We start from the raw sequence: 19,648 nt of genomic DNA, 5'->3' as shown, positions 1-19,648 counted from the left end.
ATGACATCCATCTTTACTGCTCCTTTAAACCATCTGAGATTAAGAGGCTTGATTCCCTCCTCCATTGTTTGGTGGAAATTAAACAATGGCTAACGAATAACTTTCTTCAGCTTAATGCAGACAAAACAGAGACATTGGTTATTGCCCCTGATGCCCATATTCCAGGTATTCAGCAGTACTTGGGAGACCTGGGCCAGTCTGCTTAATCATGTCTTCGAAACCTGGGTGTCATTTTTGACAAAGACATGTCGTTGGTACAGCATTGTAAACAGCTGACAAGGAATTGCTTCTTTCAATTAAGAAACATCTCTAAGCTCAGGAAAATGGTGTCTCGAAATGATTTAGAGCTTATTATTCATGCTTTTGTGTCAACACATTTAGACTATTGTAACAGTTTGTTTTCATGTCTAAACAAGAAGGAGTTGCGTCGACTGCAGTTGGTACAGAACTCTGCAGCAAGAATTCTGTCACAAGCTAACAGAAGGACTCATATTTCCCCAATTTTAAAGGAGCTTCATTGGCTGCCAGTGTCCTTCAGGATCAATTTTAAAATTTTGGTTTTAACTTTTAGAACTCTACATGGCCAGGCGCCTCCCTATATCTGTGACCTTATCCAGCCTTATGCCCCTGCCAGGGCTTTGAGGTCTGTGGACCAAAATCTGTTGATGGTTCCTCGCACCCATTTTGCAACCAGAGGAGAGCGATCCTTCCAGGCTGTTGCTCCCAGGCTTTGGAATGGTCTCCCGCTCTCTCTGCGCTCACTGGACTCTGTCGATACTTTTAAAAGCCAACTTAAGACTTTCTTTTTTACTCAAGTGTTTGCTTAGCTTTTAGGCTGCTCTGTTATCCTATGTTATGTTTTATGTTTTTATGTCTCGGCCATTGTCTGATGTTTTGTGTGGTGTACTCTGCTTTTATGTTGTGAAGCACCTTGTGGCTCTTGTCTGTGAAAGGTGCTATATAAATAAAATTTACTTACTTACTCTATAAGAATAAGAATTGTATAAACACCTGTATACATACATGCATGCAGAAACACAGATACATAAATATGTGGGTGATTCTTTAACTACGGGCACTATTGGCCTTGTAAATGTAATTTACACCACACCATTGCCTTACAATATAAAGCGCCTTGGGGCAACTGATTGTTGTGATTTGGCACTATATACATGTGCTCTGATGTCACTGTTTATCTCCATAGAAACTACCCAAACAATCTTTCATACAAACTGTTTAAAGGGACATTACAGTGTTGTGGTGGAAATTACGGCAATAGTGTGGGACAACTACATTTTGTTAAAAAAAATCACAACAGTTGTATGACATTGAATACCCCAATTATGTTTTGATTATTTTACTGATATTTTATTCAGAGATATTTTAAAACATTAGAAAAAATGTTTCTTTACCATTCATTTTTATCATTGAAGATCAAAAGTCTGGGTGTGGGACAAGCACAAAACTGCAATATTTGCATATAATGATGCTGAAAAAAGGTGAAAAAGTCATCATAGACTACTAGAACAAATTTCTTAACACACTTTCATTGTAAAGATAACTATAAAAGGGTGAAATTTCCCCTTTTTTCTGTTTTTCATACAATATGATCAAAGGACATAATAAGTGCCCGTAGTCTAAGAATCACCCATGTATACACACACACACACACACACACACACACATATATATATAAATAGATATATGCATAGATACAACTCAAATAAAGTTTGAGTGCATGAATTCATGATCATTCAAGCACCCTCACCATCAAGTGTGACCAATGATGAAATAAAAAGTGGATTAAAATAAAGATTCAAACAAAAACCTGCTTATTTTAACAATACCAGTTAATCTTCAAATCCACCTCAGAAAAACAGTGCAGTATTTTGGTTGTCTTTGTCTTGTTACTCATATATTTATTTACTATTTCTTCCATTCTGTTTCACTGTAACTGTGTCATTAATACCCATATGTCTGCAAGAGCATTCCTCATCCACCGGCTATATAAATAAAATGTAAGTGAAACACCAAATGCTACATTTAACGTACTTATTATCCTGTGTACTCTACATATGTGTATGTGTCTGCACGTGGGCAGGTGCTGTGAGTTTGTTGATGGCGCATTCAAAACACTTTCCTTAGTTTTTGTTGGAAACCTGAGTGAGAGATCTAAAGAACAGATGGCTGGGATGGAGATAAAAATAAGGGGAACGAAGTGATGAGAGCGAAGCACGGAAAGGTTGAGGGGCAAAGTCACAGAAGTTACCTTTTGTTCCAGGCGGTCGATAAGCTTCTGCAGCCTGTTTACTTGGATCATCCACTGGCTGTCTTCATCATAAACACCTACGGACCACAACGCGCTCAAAGTAGGAATAAATGCATACATTGATATTTTCAACACATTTACTTCAATCGATGATTTGCTGAGAATACTCCGGTGTAACTAAAACAGTGGTGGTGTCCCAGGAGGGGTTTAAGATTTCCTTTCAGGTCATGCAGTACACTGCTGAGCCCATCAATACGATGGCTTTGAATCCAGAGAACGCAACTGAAATTCATATCGACTCAGTTTTGCAACATTTTCACAAGTATCAGAGAAATAGAGAGAATGGGTATACAAAAAAAATGGAGAAAACTTCAGCAATATTGGGCCTGTGACATGTATCCACACCTGAATTGATTAGATTGAAGAGCGGGTTGTTGGGAGAGAGGCTGTTGTTCCTCTGAAGCCTCCGAGTTGAGCGTCGGCCGGACCACTGGATGGCTAAAACTTCTGGTTTCACTGGAGGCTGTCTGGAATCAAAACAGGACGATAATTACTCACACGCCATAATATTTATTTGCAGGACTTCAAGACTATTATTACTACTAAGTAGTAGTATCTGCAGGTATGAACACAGGAGCAGCTATATATAGAGAGACAATCCCCAGTAAAGAAGCCAGAAATTAATTTTCGTGGTCAACACTTGGTAATTGATTATTTACAACTTTTTGTCATTTGGGATAACATAAACTACAAATTTCAAGTTGTTACCACATCTCAGTTTCACCAGTTTTTGAGAAATTTGACAAAAATTCAAGATGGCCACCAGTGTTTTAAGATCAGAGTTCAATGTACAGGTAGATTTGTAATGGCTGGTTTTTCAAATCAAAATCAAATCAATTTTATTTATATAGCGCCAAATCACAACAAACAGTTGCCCCAAGGCGCTTTATATTGTAAGGCAAAGCCATACAATATGTTGGGAAAGTGTAGTGACACGGACCCACAACAGGGGGCGTAAATGAACGGACAATGGAAGGAGTCAAATTATAACACTTTACTGTTGTGAATGACACAACCAAACACAGCAGATTACAGAATGTGCAAAAGTCAATCAATAAAGGTGTCGTGTGGGCAGGCTCGACGATAGGAGATGCCCGCCTGGAAACGAACCGGAACCACACGATTTCCACTGCCACCGAACCCGAGGAATACTGGAGCCGCCAAGTCCCGAAGTCCCCAGGTGGCCACCTTCACGGCGTGTCGGATCTGGTACTGCTGGCAGAAAGCAAAGACAGTCAAGGGTGGGTGTGTGAACACCCAGTAACAATCCTGGTGGGAATTCCACCTCCACCTCTCACTCAATACGTTGCAGCGATCCTCAGAGGAAAAGAGTGCCGTCTTGCACAGCCTCCACAAAAAGGACCGGTACTCCTGCAAACACTCACAATAAACTGATTTACAAAATACCACAAAAAGGCTGAGGATATTACCTCTGGTAGAAGATGATATCTCGGCAGTGTGGTGGAGGTGTCTTCCTGCTTTTATTCCAGATGTGGATTGGATGATTAGTGACAGCTGTCACGGATGATGGGTGACAGCTGTCACCACGGCTTGTTCCTGAAGCGGCAGCGCCCTCTCGTGCCTGAAGCCTGCACTTCAGGCAGGGCGCCCTCTGGTGGTGGGCCAGCAGTACCTCCTCTTCTGGCGGCCCACACAACACAATAATTACGGAAAAACCCCAACGGTCAAAACGACCCCCTGTGAGCAAGCACTTGGCGACAGTGGGAAGGAAAAACTCCCTTTTAACAGGAAGAAACCTCCAGCAGAAGACCACCATTGACCCCATAAATGTATTACTGACATACAGGAATATGATATTAAACTTTTCAAAAAAGATATTGCTTTGAGGATAGGAGGCAGCCATGACGTAGTACTACGTCATGTCATAATGAAACACCAACTGAGATCATAACCAAACATTCTAAACTCAGTCTTAATGTTCTGGTGGAATCAAAATATAGTCTGTTTTTTTCCTGAATTTGTAGGCTTTACAACGTAATTTTCAAAGCTGCTAGCAATCAATGACGTAGTAGTATGTCATGTCATATCAAGAAAACACCCATCAACACCACATACTGCATGTTAAGCAATGTCAAAACCACAGTTCATTTAAAGGTGATAACTGCTTTTTTGGGAAAAAAAATGTCTATATGAACCAGAACCATGGTTTAGTTTTAAGCTAGGTCTGAATAAGAGATCAATTTCAGCAGAGGAATATCAGTCATCATCTTCCTCATCCTCACTCTCACTATCTCCTTCCTTATCACTTCTGGTGGGACGGAGAGCACTTAAAATGAAGGTATTCTCACAGTCTACACAACCACACAGATCAGTACATTTTAATTTCAGTTTGATGCAAGAACAACTTTATTGCACACAGTGGTTCTGCTTGTAGCTGCAGTGATTTAGTTCTAGCACAGCTTTAGGGGCACATGGAAACGTCATCCAAAGGATTTCTATCTTTCCATCCTTAACAATCCATCCATGACCACCAGGAGAAGGAACGCCTTGAAACTGTTCCAAGCAGTGTCTATGTACTGCTGTTTGATAATTTGCCCTGGCAAGATGTAGCTTCAGACAGTCCTGATTGGGTGGGATGTAATCCTCCAGCTTTTTCCCAGTCTTGTACAGGGTGGCCTAGTTTCGTTTACCTTGAGTCCTCCTGTTTTGTAGAGTGATGACACGAACTGTTCGATGACAGGCATGATGTTATCAGGTACATGAAATGTTTCACCAAGTTTGCCAAAAACTTCCACAAACTTCTCCCCACCTTCTCCAAGCAGCATATTCACTGGTTTTTTCTTACCAATGCCATGAAATGCACTGACGGAGTCGCACCCAGTGAAGTTATGTAAGCCAAGGAGTGCTTTTGCTTTCTGTTCTCCAAGATGGTGGTTTATTGCAGATACATCTAATGTCCTGCGCTTGTCTCCCCTGCCAGTCTCAAAGAGAATCTTTGCATCAATTTCATGGGCCTTTGAAACAGCGAGAACCAGCACATCTGTGTCTGGAGACTGAATAACTACTACATCAGTAGTTTTTGCAGCATATGCTGTATGCAACAGCAGACGAGTGTCAGCTTCCTCATGGTCACATGATAGTTGTTCAATGGGCTTGACGACCAGTGAGCCATCAATGAACTGCAATGAATGACACTTGTCCCCGTGCCCTAGCACAAGCTTGTAGTCCCAGCTTTCTGCACTGTCTGACAAGTACTTCAAGAAGAACTCTGGCAGCTGTTCTTTATTTTCTCCAAAGGCAAGGAATTTCTTCCATTGAACTGGCACTTTCTGGTCCTTTGAAAATATGTTGATCACCTTTGACTGTCCCGTTGGTTTGTAACGACGATCCCTCTCGCCATCCTTGATACTTATCCTAGGGTACCGGTCAGGAACAACATGGATATCAGCCACACCATTCTGCCTAGATATATTTGTGATCTTTTGAAGGTAGAGAGTAGCTAATTCACCAAATGTACGAGGGATGCAAGCATCTGGTATCATCTGGAGGACTGCCATTGCATCAACTATCCAGATTGACTGTGATGGAATGGATTCTGCATTGGAACTAGGCACACTGTCCTCCAAGAAATGCATCAGGCTGGATTTATCAGTTTTCATTATTCCACCATCTGGGTAAGCAATGACAGTGGTGAGAAGGACCCAGAGAATACTTCATCAAGTCTTCGATTGTGATACCCCTAGCACTACCTATGACCACCATCCTTGCCATGAGATTTCTTTCAGCCTTAATCACACCCTGCTTTCCTTTTGCCTTGTTCTCAACTGTTAGTCCTACATCATCGAATGACTTGATTTTCAGTTTAGGGATGGGATCCTGTAACTTTTTTGCATCACCAATCAAACTTGTGATTTTATCAGGTCAATCCACAATGTGGACTACACAAGTGGCCATTTTCAATCAACCGTTTCTGCAGCACGAATCCAGTTTGAAGCGTGAATTGAAGCAATGCTTCGATTCAATGGCTCGTGGCTCTTTGATTCGCTGCTCTTCAAAAGCGGTAAGTCCGCTTCTTAACCCCTCTGAAAGCCATTAAAATATTATGAGTCACTTTTGTGTGGATTAAAGTCACTAATTGGGACTCTTGTTGCAGTCAAGAAACGAGAATCGTCCTCCGTTCCGTGCTTCAAACGCTGCGCGGCTCTTCTGCTGAGAGTCCGCTCGGAATTAACTTCAAAACGAATCACTGACTGATTAAAAGCTGTTTTTTTTTATTAACTGGGCCAAGCTGAAGGTGGTAACAAGTGTAAATGTATTTCATATACAATAACAAACATTTCAAAATTCTTTTTTCTCAGTTACCGAGTGTTGACCATGAAACTGCACAAAAATGAATGCTGTCTCTTTGTCTACTACAGCAATTTTGCAATTGACCCCAGTGATCATAACCTTCAGTCAAATGACTGACCTCTGTGTGCCCTTCTTGGGGCAATTCTGGAATCCACCTAAGTATGTGCTTCATTCAGTCCAAATCAGGTTGAAATTCAAACTCCTTGACCTTTGCATAAATGAAATATTTAAGGGCAGGTTCAGATCAACCTTCACTGACACATAGAAAGTTTGGTATAAATCAGAAAAAGGAAATGGGAGGAGTAGGCCAACAAACAGGCAAGCAAATATGACATGGCCCCAATGACTGACCTTCAGAAAATTTGACCCTGCCTGAGCAATTCCAGAACCCGCCTCCATATGTGTGCCAAATTTGGTGTAAATCAGACTGAACATAACTTTTTTACCTTTGACCATCAAGACCTTGACCCCAATGATTGACCTTTGATAAATTTGACCTTGCCTGAGCAATTTCATAATCCACACCCATATGTGTGCAAAGTTTGGTGTAAATTAGAGTGAAAATCTTTTTTTATTTTGACCTACAGTATGACCCCAATGTGATCTTGCCTGGGGTACTCCAGAACCCACCTGCATATACAGTATTTTCTGGCGTACAAGTCAAACTGGAGATTATGTATGTATAATTATTATTAATAACAAATGTGTGATTTTTCAATATATAAGTCCCACCAGAGTATAAGTTGCAGGACCTTCCAAACTAATAAACAAATAAACAATAAAAAGAGACTTGGAAATTACAGTAAATGCCAAATTTGGTGGACACGAGTGAAAAATCTAAACCTTGAACTTTGACCCCAATGACCTTAACATTTGCCCATTAACCTTTGACCTTTGCTGGTCAACCCCAGATTTTCCCTCACCCACATATCAAGTTTTGCGAAATTTGGCCAAAGGTATGTGGGAGCAGTTGGGGAACAAACAGAAACACAAACTACTTGTCAAATTGACAAACATCATCTGCCTTTCAGTTGTCATCTTTATATTCAGGTTTTCAGAACTTCCCAGGACACATTTCATTTTAAATTCACAAAAATGGCACTTGATATGAATATTTGCCGGCGCTCTGGGCCACCAGGTGCTTGTCAGGAACTACGGTTGGTGAATAAAACACACTTCTATTTCAGAGTTGTGCATAAATACAGCAATCCTAAAGTTATATTTGTATGTCATGTCAGCGTGACAGTGATGCTTATGGCAGCTACGGGTTACAGGCACCCGCAGGGTGACATCAGCTAAGATTCATCTTGTGGCTGTCAAGCTGCTGGGTCCCATCATTTTGAAAAGCTTTCATCATGCCGCTTTGGGATTGCTATTTTTTTTTTTTTCTGCAGCACTGTTCACATTTATGGATTATTTATTTATTTTTTAGTTTTTGGCTTTTATTTCCTCTTTACATGTGTTACCCAAACAGCATCTGACAGTTTATATGAAGGGAAACACAAAATTTGGAATTAAACTGGAGGAGAACAGAGTACTGTTGGAGTGAGTTAATAAATTGCTTCAATTGGGAATGAAAACAAAGTTTGTTGATCCAAATGAACGTAACAAGTAATATTTGCACTCTTACATTAGACGCCCTATCTCAGTACTGAGTTGGCATCAATACAATCCCACACAGTCTGTTTCATTGGGATTTCCACCTCATTATTGTCTTTTCAACTGTCCCGTAAATTAACACTGGACTGTAAATGGATATTTACTTGCAACATTTCTATCTCTGCATGACCTGTCAGTCATGTGTTGTGCTTATTATTATTATTATTTTGTCTCATTAGTTTGGCCATAGCAGATGGTCACCCAAATGAATCTGGTCTGCTTGAGGTTGCTTCCTGTAAAATAAAGTAAAAATATCTCTGAGGGAATTTATCCTTTCCACTGTTACCAATAAGTTACTTGTGTATGGCACCTTGAGGTGATTTATGTTATGATTCGACCCTGTGTAAATAAATAAAAACTGAAATTTAGAAGGCATGGTTTATCGCCAGGATATTTAAGCAATCATTTCTATGACCAAATACTGGAACGTCACATAATATATTGGAAAAAATAAATAAATAAAAGAAAACAAAAAGAAAAGGCAGAATTTTTGAAGAATCCTTTGTGTTTTTCAGAAAAAAAATGACATTAAAAGAGATGGGCAATTCTCTGTTTCAAATCTGAAACTCAGCGCAATTCACAAGCTACATTTAGAAGTGTTTCTGCATGGTGGGACTGTACAGCGCGTGCGTCATGTGTGCTGTCCGTGTGTGCATAAAGTCTGGGGTTGCCTTGACAATAGCAGGCTGTAAGGGAGGGCAGATAAGAGGGGAGCCAGATGCTCTGCCAAGGCCGTTGAAATCCTTCTGGAGGAAAACAAGTGGGGCGTTTTGACCTTTGGTAGTTTATAAGGCTGCCCTGTTTTGGGTTGGGCAGGGAGATACAGAAATTCCATTTGTGGCTCCTCTGACCATAAAAATCCAATTCATGAATATTTCCTGGTCTCCAACATCTTCCTTTGCAAGGCAGATATTTGCTCTGAGATGTTTTCCAACTTGCATTTGAGTTCAAAAGTTAACGCAGTCTGAGATTGTACCGCCTTGCCCACTTCATTAATCATGAAGGACAGATATGGGGTTGTTGGTCTGGTAGCAGCCATCTTGCCAGTTTTCTGGTATGTCAGGGCAGCGCATAATCCAATCAGCCCCAGCCCTCCTACCATAAAAGCAAATAAGAATAAAGCTTCAACGTCTTCCACGGAGAGTGGCACCAAGCACGCAATGCGCCACTTCTCCCAGGTGTCGAGAACATAGCCCGCAGGATAGGATCCTTCTGGGCACGCAGGGTCCCCCAGCCCTGAGTTCCTTGTTGAAAAAATGTTGTCAATAGCATTGAGGGAGCAGCGGATCAATTCCATGGTTATTCCAAATATAGCTTGAAGAATTCACAGTCTGGTGAAGTTGGGACTTTTGAAGGTTAGAGCAGAGATAGAAAAACACAGAGGAGAGGAGAGAGGAGGAGATGCAATCGCCCTCACTGAAGTCCCAAGCCAAAAAAAAAAAAAAAAGAGCACCTCTCAAGATCCATGAGGTTGGATGGGGAGCGTCTGTGCTCAGCCATTTTCAGATTTTCGATTGAACATCTCTCCAGAGCTGTTCAATCAGTTTCAGGTCTGGACTCTGGCTGGGCCACTCAAGGACATTCACAGAGTTGTCTGGAAACCACTTCTCTGATATCTTGGCTGTGTGCTTAGGGTCACTGTCCTCCTGAAAGATGAACCATCGCCCCAGTATGAGGTCAAGAGCACTCTGGAGCAGGTTTTCATCCAGGATGTCTGTACATTACTGCATTCATCTTTCCCTAAATCCTGACTAGTCTCTCACACAGTAAATTTTGCAGAGTAAAATTTATTCTGCTGGGATAACATTTGGTCCCAGTCCAAACAGAGTTAAATATCATCACCTTCCTAAAATAATGGCCTAAGTCATATTTTCCATAACATGAATTAGGCCATTATTTTAGGAAGGTGATAATATACTCTATCACAGTGCAAAATCAACTGTATCACAGTGTAAAATCAACTCTTATTGGAATAGAAACACTTGATTTGACAAGACAGTAGAGCTGATTTCACTCTATAATATAGTGTATTTTACTCAGTTTAGACTGCGACCAAACATTATCCCAGCAGATTAAATATTACTCAGCAAAATTTACTGTGTAGGTCCTGCTGCTGAAAAACATCCCCACAGCATGATGATGCCACCACCATGCATTCACTGTAGGGATGGTGCCTGGTTTCCACCAAACACGACGCCTGACATTCACGCCAAAGAGTTTAATCTTTGTCTCATCAGACCAGAGAATTTTGTTTGTCATGGTCTGAGACTCCTTCAGGTGCCTTTTGGCTAACTCCAGGCGGGCTGCCATGCGCCTTTTACTAAGGAGTGAATTTCATCTGCAGATGGTTGTCTTTCTGGAAGGTTCTTCTCTCTCCACAAAGGAATGCTGGAGCTCTGACAGAGTGACCATCGGGTTCTTGGTCACCTCCCTGGCTAAGGTCCTTCTCCTCTGATCGCTCAGTTTAGACGGGCGGCCAGCTCTAGGAAGAGTCCTGGTGGATCCAAATGTCTTCCATTTACAGATGATGGAGGCAACTGTGCTCATTGGACCTTCAAAGCAGCCGAAATGTTTCTGTACCCTTTCCCAGGTTTGTGCCTCAAGACAATCCTGTCTCAGAGGTCTACAGACAATTCCTTTGACTTCATACTTGGTTTGTGCTCTGACATGCACTGTCAACTGTTGTGTGTTGGGGGGTGTGGCTGGACATTTTGGTGTTCTTTTCTTTTCTTTGCTCTCCAGGTGGCATGAAAACTGATTTGTCTGTGGAGAAGGTGCTGGCTGAAGAGTCCTTCACCCTCATCAACATCATGTGCAGCACCTGTGAATGGTGCTCATGTGTAGCCTTAAAGACTTTCAGCTGAAGCAGATAATTGGATGGCGTTCTGCATTTAAGTCGTGTGATTCAAGCAGAACTGCCGGGAACTCGACCTTGTGATGTTCGTTTGTGAGACGCTGAGGACCGCGCCTGGGTTTGACACATCGATCCCGTGAAGCAGGAAGGGTGAGGGACACATGCTGTCAGCACACATCAGAGGTGATTAAGTGTTTGACTAATTGTTGATAGTAACTTGGTATTTTGTTACGCAGTATATTTGAATTGTGATGAGAATTGTGCAGCTTGCTTCTCACTGCTGTGGCGTGCGGACAAGTGATCCTCCACCTGTTGTGAGAAGCTGCTCATTTGCATAAAGCTTAAAATACAGACCTGAATGTGTTGCTGATAGTGTGTGTCTTTTGAAGGACATTAGTTGTAACTGCTGACTTACCTCACCTCTTCTATGCTTCGCAGAGAGTCGGTTTGTCGTGTCCACCTGGGGGGTGTTTGGCGGTGGTAGTGGGTCCAGGAGCGCTGGGCTTCGATCCTTTTGGGCGCTGGAGAGCGTGCCAGCCTTCACTCCACCAGAAGGACGCTATTTTGGTTTTTACACTTTGTTGTGCACCAGCGGGTGAAATAAATAAATTGTTTTTGTTATTGGAACCGCTTTCTGGTTATTTTTAGCGCTGGGTTCCGTCTGACGCAGGTCCGCTCCTCAACCCGCGTCGACACATAACATCAACTATGGGTCCTTATATGTAGACAGGTGTGTGCTTTTCCAAATCATGTCCAATCAACTGAATTTACCCCAGGTGGACTCCAATTAAGCTGTAGAAACATCTCAAGGATGATCAGTGGAACCAGGATGCACCTGAGCTCAATTTTGAGTTTCATGGCAAAGGCTGTGAATACTTATGTACACGTGAATGCTTAGTTTTTTATTTTTAATAAATTAGCAAAAATGTAAAAAAAAAACTTTCACATTGTCATTATGGGGTACTGTGTGTAGAATTTTGAAGGAAAAAAGACTTTCATCCATTTTGGAATAAGGCTTTAACATAATAAAATGTGGAAAAAGTGAAGCACTGTGAATACTTTGTGGATGCACCGTAGCAGAGTCAGCAGTGAGCTGTTCGGGTTGTGGGATCTATCCCAAATTGAATCCTAAAGAGTTGGAGTGTTCTTAAGCAAGCCTTTGAATCCCCCCATGTACTCAGCCTTCAGCCTTCAGGCACATTGACTCCATGTTAAGGCTGGAAAATGACATAAGAAGTGAGACGTGTGTATGTCCTCGACAGGATGATATGTTGGATTCATATTCTCAGCTTCAAACCGGCTGAGCACAGAGAAAATAAAGGAAGGATCATCAACCACAGTTTACAGATCAAAGAGGGACAGTGAGTCCTTAAAAATCCAGACACACACACACTGTGAGCACAGCGTTTTGCAGAATCATTGTTTTTCACCATATTGACCTAATCTATTTTCAGCTAAGAGACCAGAATGTGATTTTAAATAAATAATAATAAATAAATAAAATCAATATATCATCACCAAAAGTGATTGCTGAAGCATTAGGGCTCAAAAGAAGATTTAATTATGCATCAGACATTGATGTTTTATTGTAGCTGCACCCTGGTAATATAATATGGAAGCAAAATATGAGAATAAAACATGAGAAGCTAAATTATATGTTTGACATAAGCAGCAGAGAACTGTGATTCATGCTGAGCATCTATGAAGAAGAAACATACTGAACCTCTGCTTTTCTCCCGAGATATATACAATATGTGATTTCAGAAAGCTATTTAAAGATGTGAGACAAGAATAAAGATAACTCTGTGATGTTTGGAAGAACAGAATAAGTTTGGCAATTTAAAACAAGGCTGCTGGAGGAAAAGACTGTATTGTAGGAGGAAGGTCGCACTTTGAAATGACTTGAGAGCGAAGGAGGGAGAAAGATGCACAATAATAAAGGGTCAGGAAGTGAAAGAAGAAAAGGAAACACAAACACATTATTTCTAAAGTCACAATTACTCAAGCTTACTGACGTTGTGCACCAAACAGCACAAATAATGTTCAAAGCAAAAAAAAAAAAGATTAGATGAGATATACTTTATTGATCTCACAGTGGAGAAATTATGTTTACACTCCAGTTACCTCAGACAGCAATTAGTCCACAATTATTACTTGTTTACCATAATAATGGCACACATCAGAATTAAAGGCAACACATACACATTTGACATTGTTTATGTGCACTAAGTTTGAAGAAGTCTGTTATCCGAATTGAGGCAAGTGGATGAAGGCCAAGCAGCAACCCTGAGATGCACCACCGTCAGCTTGGGGGGGGGGTGATGGGGGCTGCAGCTAAAACTGCACCGCCCCCACCGAAGGGGGAAGGAGTGACGTTTAGCAGGTGCCGGAAAGGGGGGGTGTTGATGGGGGAAGGAGGGGATGGGGGGAGGGAATGGAGCATGCTTCAGTCCTGTGAAAAGCAGTTTATTGTCTTTGTGAGATGAGATAAGAAACAGCCAATGTTCCCCAGGCCGAAACAAATCCCTCTGGAGGAAAAACAGTCGGGCAATTTGACCTTCAGGCTTGATAAGCCTGTAATGTTGTGGTTTGAGCAGTGAAAAACACTTTTTAACAGTTCCACTTGCACAACCAAATCCCAATTATGAATTAAGAATATTCCCAATTATGAATTAAGGCTATTCACCGGCCTCTGAAATCTTCAGCTTCAACTGCAAGGCACGCATCTGCTCCAAGATGTCATCCAATTTGCATCTGAGTTCAAGAGTCATCGCAGTCTGAGAATGCACTGCCTTGCCAACCTCGTTAATCATGACGGACAAGTGAGGGGCTGTGGCTCTTGATGCCGCCGTCTTGCCAATTTTCCGGTAGATCAGGGCAGCACATAAATCAAAAAGTATCAGCCCTGCTACCATGAGACCAAAAATGAATAAGTCCTCGACGTGCTCAACGGACAAAGGCGCCAAGCATGCAACACGCCAGGAACTCCAGGAGTTGAGAACATAGCCCGCAGGATATGTTCCATCTGGGCAGGTAGGATCCCCCGGTCCTGACCTTCTTGTAGAAAAATGGTGTCAATAGCGTTCAGAGACCAGCTGATCAATTCCATGGTTAATCCAATAGTAGTCCAATAGATCCAGAAACCAATAAAATTTGAAGAATTCACAGTCTGGTGAAGTAGGGATTTGAAGGTTAAAGTAGAGAACAGAGATAAGGGAGAGCGGAGGAGATGCAACCGCCTTCGTCGGAGTCCCAAGCTGATATAAGGAGAAAATGATCTAAGGAGAAAATGTAACTTTACCGAACCAAGATGTCGTACAACCAGGAAATGTTTTTGTCTATCAGTATGCGGGGGTGAGACTTCTAAAGGGATTTAGTGTGGAACTGAAGCAATGTTCAAATATTAGACAGTTTAAAATGCTGTTTAAAAATATGATTTTCAAAAGGTATAAGGATGAAGGAGGTGTGGCCACTCACTAGGTGTTTTAGGGGCAAATGTCTAGTTATTTATTTTGATTATTTCTACTCAATTTTTTTCTTTCCTACCTTTGGCCAGCTTTGGTCGTCTCTTTTGTGGTGTTTGTGTGTATTATGTTTGTATGGTACATGTGCTAATGGATGAATGCATTGGCTATGTGTGTACGTTTATATGTATTAATGCATATAGCATGTGTGTAAGTTGATTATGTTATTTACTTAAGGACAAGGGGTGGGAGTAAATAAGTTTTACTTCTCAGTCCTTTTTGAATATTCAATGATTATGGTTTCTTTCTATTTTATATTATTATTGTTATTATTTATTTTTGTGCCTTGATATTCCAAATATTTCAATTAATCAATCAAAATCAAATCAACAAAAGGCAATGAAAGGAAATTAATTTGTGTAGTTATCTCTGAAAGAAGATTGTTGGATCAGTCATTTCTTTGAGGCAAAGCATCAACATCAAAAATCCTCTTGTGATGCTAATTAAAACAAATTCACACCTCAAACCAAAACAACTATTGTTGCAGAGGACGCTGTCAAACGCTGCGTTAGAGTAGCGTGAACATGTAGTCATTATCTGTCAGTTGCCATAGATACTATACGTACAACATCATGTGGGCAAAAGCCAAGAGAACATTGGTAGGTGCAGAAAACACAAAGAAGCTGGTTTAAAAAAAAATACATATATATATATATATATATATATATATATATATATATATATATATATATATATATATATATATATATATATATATATATATATATATATATATATATATGAAATTCAGATCCAGAGAAGCAGCACCCAAACACATTATTCTGGGTTTTACTTGACAGAATTCAGACGTAAACACAGACCGAGTGCTGCAGTTCCAGGTGCCGGTGTGCATTTAATTTATTCTATTTTATATGTCTGTGTGTGCACGTAAAAAGGTACCAGAGAGATTTCGTCTTACTTCTCCTGACGTGTCTGCTCGGCCGTGGTTTCCATGGCGCACTCCAGTGAGCTTTGAAGTGAATGGAGTTGATTGGTTGTCTCCTTCAGCAAGAAGCGAGTCACAAATTGCTCCAGGTGGGTGGACTCCTGATACTCCTGTCGAGGAGGTTCAACAAAGAAAAGGAGGACAGAACAAGAGAAGAGATGAGGAAGACTTGCTCCTAATGTCTGGTCAGCACCCCACTAATAGGTCAGGTCAGAGAGCATGCACCGGTGGAAGTACTCTAGGTCTTGCTTGGTGGACCACCAGTCCATCCCCAACACCTGAAAGTAGTCATTATGAGCTGTAGCCAGGTTACGTGTGGGTATATCCTTCACCTTTTCCACCTGTTGGGGTCCTCGTCACTGAGGTACGTGCACATTGGATCGTGCTGGCCGTGAGATCATAATGTCTGATAGGTCAATGAAATCTAAAATAATAATTTTCTCACCAAAGAAATAGGCTCTTTCATGTCAAAGTCAGTATTTTTAGAAAGGATTCCTGCAGATGAATCAATGGCAACATTTATAAACGATTACATAAGCAGAAAACATTATTTTAATTTAAATCTCTTATGTGCTACAATCAGTATTTAGAATTATCGAACAATAAAAACACAAGTTGGCAAACTGCAGTTTTTCAAATGTAAAAGTGGTTTGTTAGTGGTGTTTGTGTAACGTATTGATGATGTTGGAAATACAAAGTTACAGAAACAGAGTTTAGGGAGAGGAAAAAGTCAGAATTTTGGATTTTGATGGAAATGGACTGCCTTTCTACATCACTTCCCCGTTCGATGCAGATGGTCAAAGTGCTCCATTAATGACACATGGATGTCAGCATGCTGTCATGTAAAGCGCTGCCATATCTCACAGCATTTTGTCATTCAGCATCACAAAATATACATGAATCTACTGGTTTGTAATATTGTCACAAAAAGTGCCACACTTTCATAACGGGAGCATGAATTCATTTGAATACATTCAATGACAGGATCACAAAATGAAAAGTGAGGCAGGGGGGTCTGGGGGGGAGTTGTTATGGTTAGGATTAGGGGAAGGGGATGGGTAGAGTTAGTAACAGTAAGATAAAAAATAACCCTGTCATGAAAACGTAACGTGTACGAGGTCTGTTAGAAAACACAACGAAAGTTAAGGGAGCCATCTTTTTATGTACGAGGTCTGTTAGAAATGTAACGGACCTTTTTATTTTTTGCAAAAACTATATGGATTTGAATCACGTGTGATTGCATCAGCCAAGCTTGAACCTTCGTGCGCATGCGTGAGTTTTTTCACGCCTGTCGGTTGCGTCATTCACCTGTGAGCAGGCTTTGAGTGAGCACTGGTCCTCCCCCCTCATCGGATTTTCATTGTGAGGGAAATATCTGAACGGCTGGAGCAGCGCTGCATCAAATTTTTCCAGAAACTGTGAGAGACAGCCAGGTGGAAACCATTCGGAAAATTAAGATGTCTTTCGGTGAAGATCTTATGGGGATCACACAGATTAAGGAGCATTACAACCGGATTAAAGATGGCACACAATGGCGGAGGGCACGCCGCGCTCCGAGCGGCGATCGACAGATGAAACAACCAGATTATTTCCAAACTGAATGCTGTGTTGATCCGGGACTTTGTCTGACTAGCAGAGAAATGGCAGAAAAGGTGAACATAGCACTTTTCCAGCACATTCCACTATTAAAGGACATTTTGTCATGAAAACAGGAGCAGAGGAATTCGCCACGGAGCCGTTAATAGCGTGGAACGAAAGCACCTCCGTGTTGGTCTCACAGGACATGTTGTGACATGCCCAGCTCTTCGACAATTTCTTGGATACTCACTCGACTGAAAAGCCACCCAAAGCCGTCTGAATCTTCTGAATGGTGGAAGAGATGGGCATGTCCTGTGAGACTTCCAACACGGAGGTGCTTTTTGTTCTGTGCCATGAGCGGGTCCGTCCTGACGCGCAAATTCCACCGCATGTCTTTCATTACAAAATCTCCTGTAACAGTGTAATGTGCCAAAAAACTGCTATGTCTACCTCTCTTGCCATTTCTCTGATAGTCAGACGATGTCCCGGATCAACACAGCATTCAGTTTGGGAATGATCTGGTCGTTTCAGCCTGTCGATCACCGCTCGGGGTGCGGCGCGCCCTCCGCCATTGTGCGCCGTCTTTAATCCGGTTGTAATGCTCCTTAATCTGTGTGATCCCCATAAGATCTTCACCGAAAGCCATCTGAATTTTCCGAATCGTTTCCACCTGGCTGTCTCTCACAGTTTCTGAAAAAATTTTAATTTAGCAAAGCGGCAGTCGCTCAGCCATTTTCCTGACAATGAAAATCTGCCGAGGAGGCTGGACCACTCCTCCCACAAAGCGTGCTCACAGGCGAATGACACAACCGACAGGCGTGAAAAAACTCACGCATGTGCACAAAGGTTCAAGCTTGGCTGATGCAAGCGCACGTGATTCAAATCCATATAGTTTTTGAAAAAAATAAAAAGGTCCGTTACATTTCTAACAGACCTCGTACATAAAAAGATGGCTCACTTAACTTTCGCTGTGTTGGCTGGCGCGCATGCTGCTCTCCAAATTCGGCAGTGTGTCCTCATCAAGCTGGCTGCTTTAGCTGCTGTTCATTGTCATACTATCCATGAGAAAATCATCCGGAATATCCATACTGGGACCAAAACACACTTCTCGCCTTTTCATTGTTTCCTCTGCGGGCAGTTTTTTTTCCCCTCTGCGGACAGTTCTTGGGCTGCATGCTATGATGTCATTTGTTTACGCACAGTGGGCGGGTATAGCCAGATAGCACTGACGTAAATCTACGATACTGGCCTAGCAACGCCCCGGTAAAGTGATAATAATGTGCCACACATTTTCAGTGGGCAACAGGTCTGAATTGCAGACAGGCCAGTCTAGTACCCACACTCTTTTACTACGAAGCCACGCTGTCATAACACGTGCAGAATGTGGCTTGGCATTGTCTTGCTGAAATAAGCAGGGACGTCCCTGAAAAAGACGTTGCTTGGATGGCAGCATGTGTTGCTCCAAAACCTGGATGTACCTTTCAGCATTGATGGTGCCATCACAGATGTGTAAGTTGCCCATGCCATGGGCACTAACACACCCCCATACCATCACAGATGCTGGCTTTTGAACTTTGTGCTGGTAACAATCTGGATGGCCTTTTTCCTGTTTTGTTTCCTGTTTTTCCTGTTTTTCCTGTTTTTTGAATGTGGACTCATGAGTCCACATGAACTGTGTTTACTGACAATGGTTTTCTGAAGTGTTCCTGAGCTCACGCGGTAAGATCCTTTACACAATGATGTCGGTTTTTAATGCAGTGCCACCTGAGGGATCGAAGGTCACGAGCATTCAATGTTGGTTTTTGGGCTTGCCGCTTACGTGTAGAAAGTTCTCCAGATTCCCTGAATCTTCTGATTATATTACGGACTGTAGATGATGGAATCCCTAAATTTCCTAGTGTTTTGTTGCCCCTGTCCCAGCTTTTTTTGAAATGTGTTGCAGCCATCCATTTCAAAATGAACAAATATTTTCACAAAAACAAAAAAGTCTATTAGTTTGAACATTAAATATCTTGTCTTTGTGGTGTATTCAATTGAATATAGGTTAAAGAGGATTTGCAAATCATTGTATTCTGTTTCTATTTAGATTTCACACAACGTCCCAATTTCATTGGAATTGGGGTTGTATCTGTGTGTGTCGAATAAATTCATTCATTCATTTGTTGATATATCATTCTTTTCAGTGGATCAACTTCAAGAAAACAAGTTACCTCCAGACTAGACATTTCCTGCCAGGGTAATATTATAATTTGAGGGAATGTATACAGAAGGCTGATGGGCTGTAAAGCTGACTGACATGTTGGAGAGATGCCCTTTACTATGCTCAGAGCAGAGCAGGATGGCTGGCTGAGGGTTCATTTGGTGCTAATGAACGGGGAGTGAATGGTTCCGAGGCAGACCCCAGACCTGTTCTCACATTTTTAAGCACCGTGACTGTGGACTCCAAC

General features: G+C 41.6%; 1 protein-coding gene across 1 annotated transcript in view; it reads right to left on the bottom strand.

Annotated features, from left to right (window-relative positions):
• The window catches only part of necab1 (N-terminal EF-hand calcium binding protein 1), a 98,574-nt gene that overhangs the window by 13,092 nt on the left and 65,834 nt on the right, over nucleotides 1-19,648 (bottom strand). The window contains exons 6-8 of the mRNA XM_034160142.1: nucleotides 15,597-15,733; nucleotides 2,675-2,796; nucleotides 2,270-2,346 (exon numbers count right to left, since the gene is read on the bottom strand). Coding sequence (XP_034016033.1) covers nucleotides 2,270-2,346; nucleotides 2,675-2,796; nucleotides 15,597-15,733 — 336 coding nt within the window. The remainder of the gene's footprint in view (nucleotides 1-2,269; nucleotides 2,347-2,674; nucleotides 2,797-15,596; nucleotides 15,734-19,648) is intronic.

This window comes from Thalassophryne amazonica, chromosome 20 (assembly GCF_902500255.1).
Source record: "Thalassophryne amazonica chromosome 20, fThaAma1.1, whole genome shotgun sequence".
In the NCBI taxonomy this organism is placed as follows: Eukaryota; Metazoa; Chordata; class Actinopteri; order Batrachoidiformes; family Batrachoididae; genus Thalassophryne; species Thalassophryne amazonica.
This window is presented reverse-complemented; position numbering and strand designations above follow the sequence as displayed.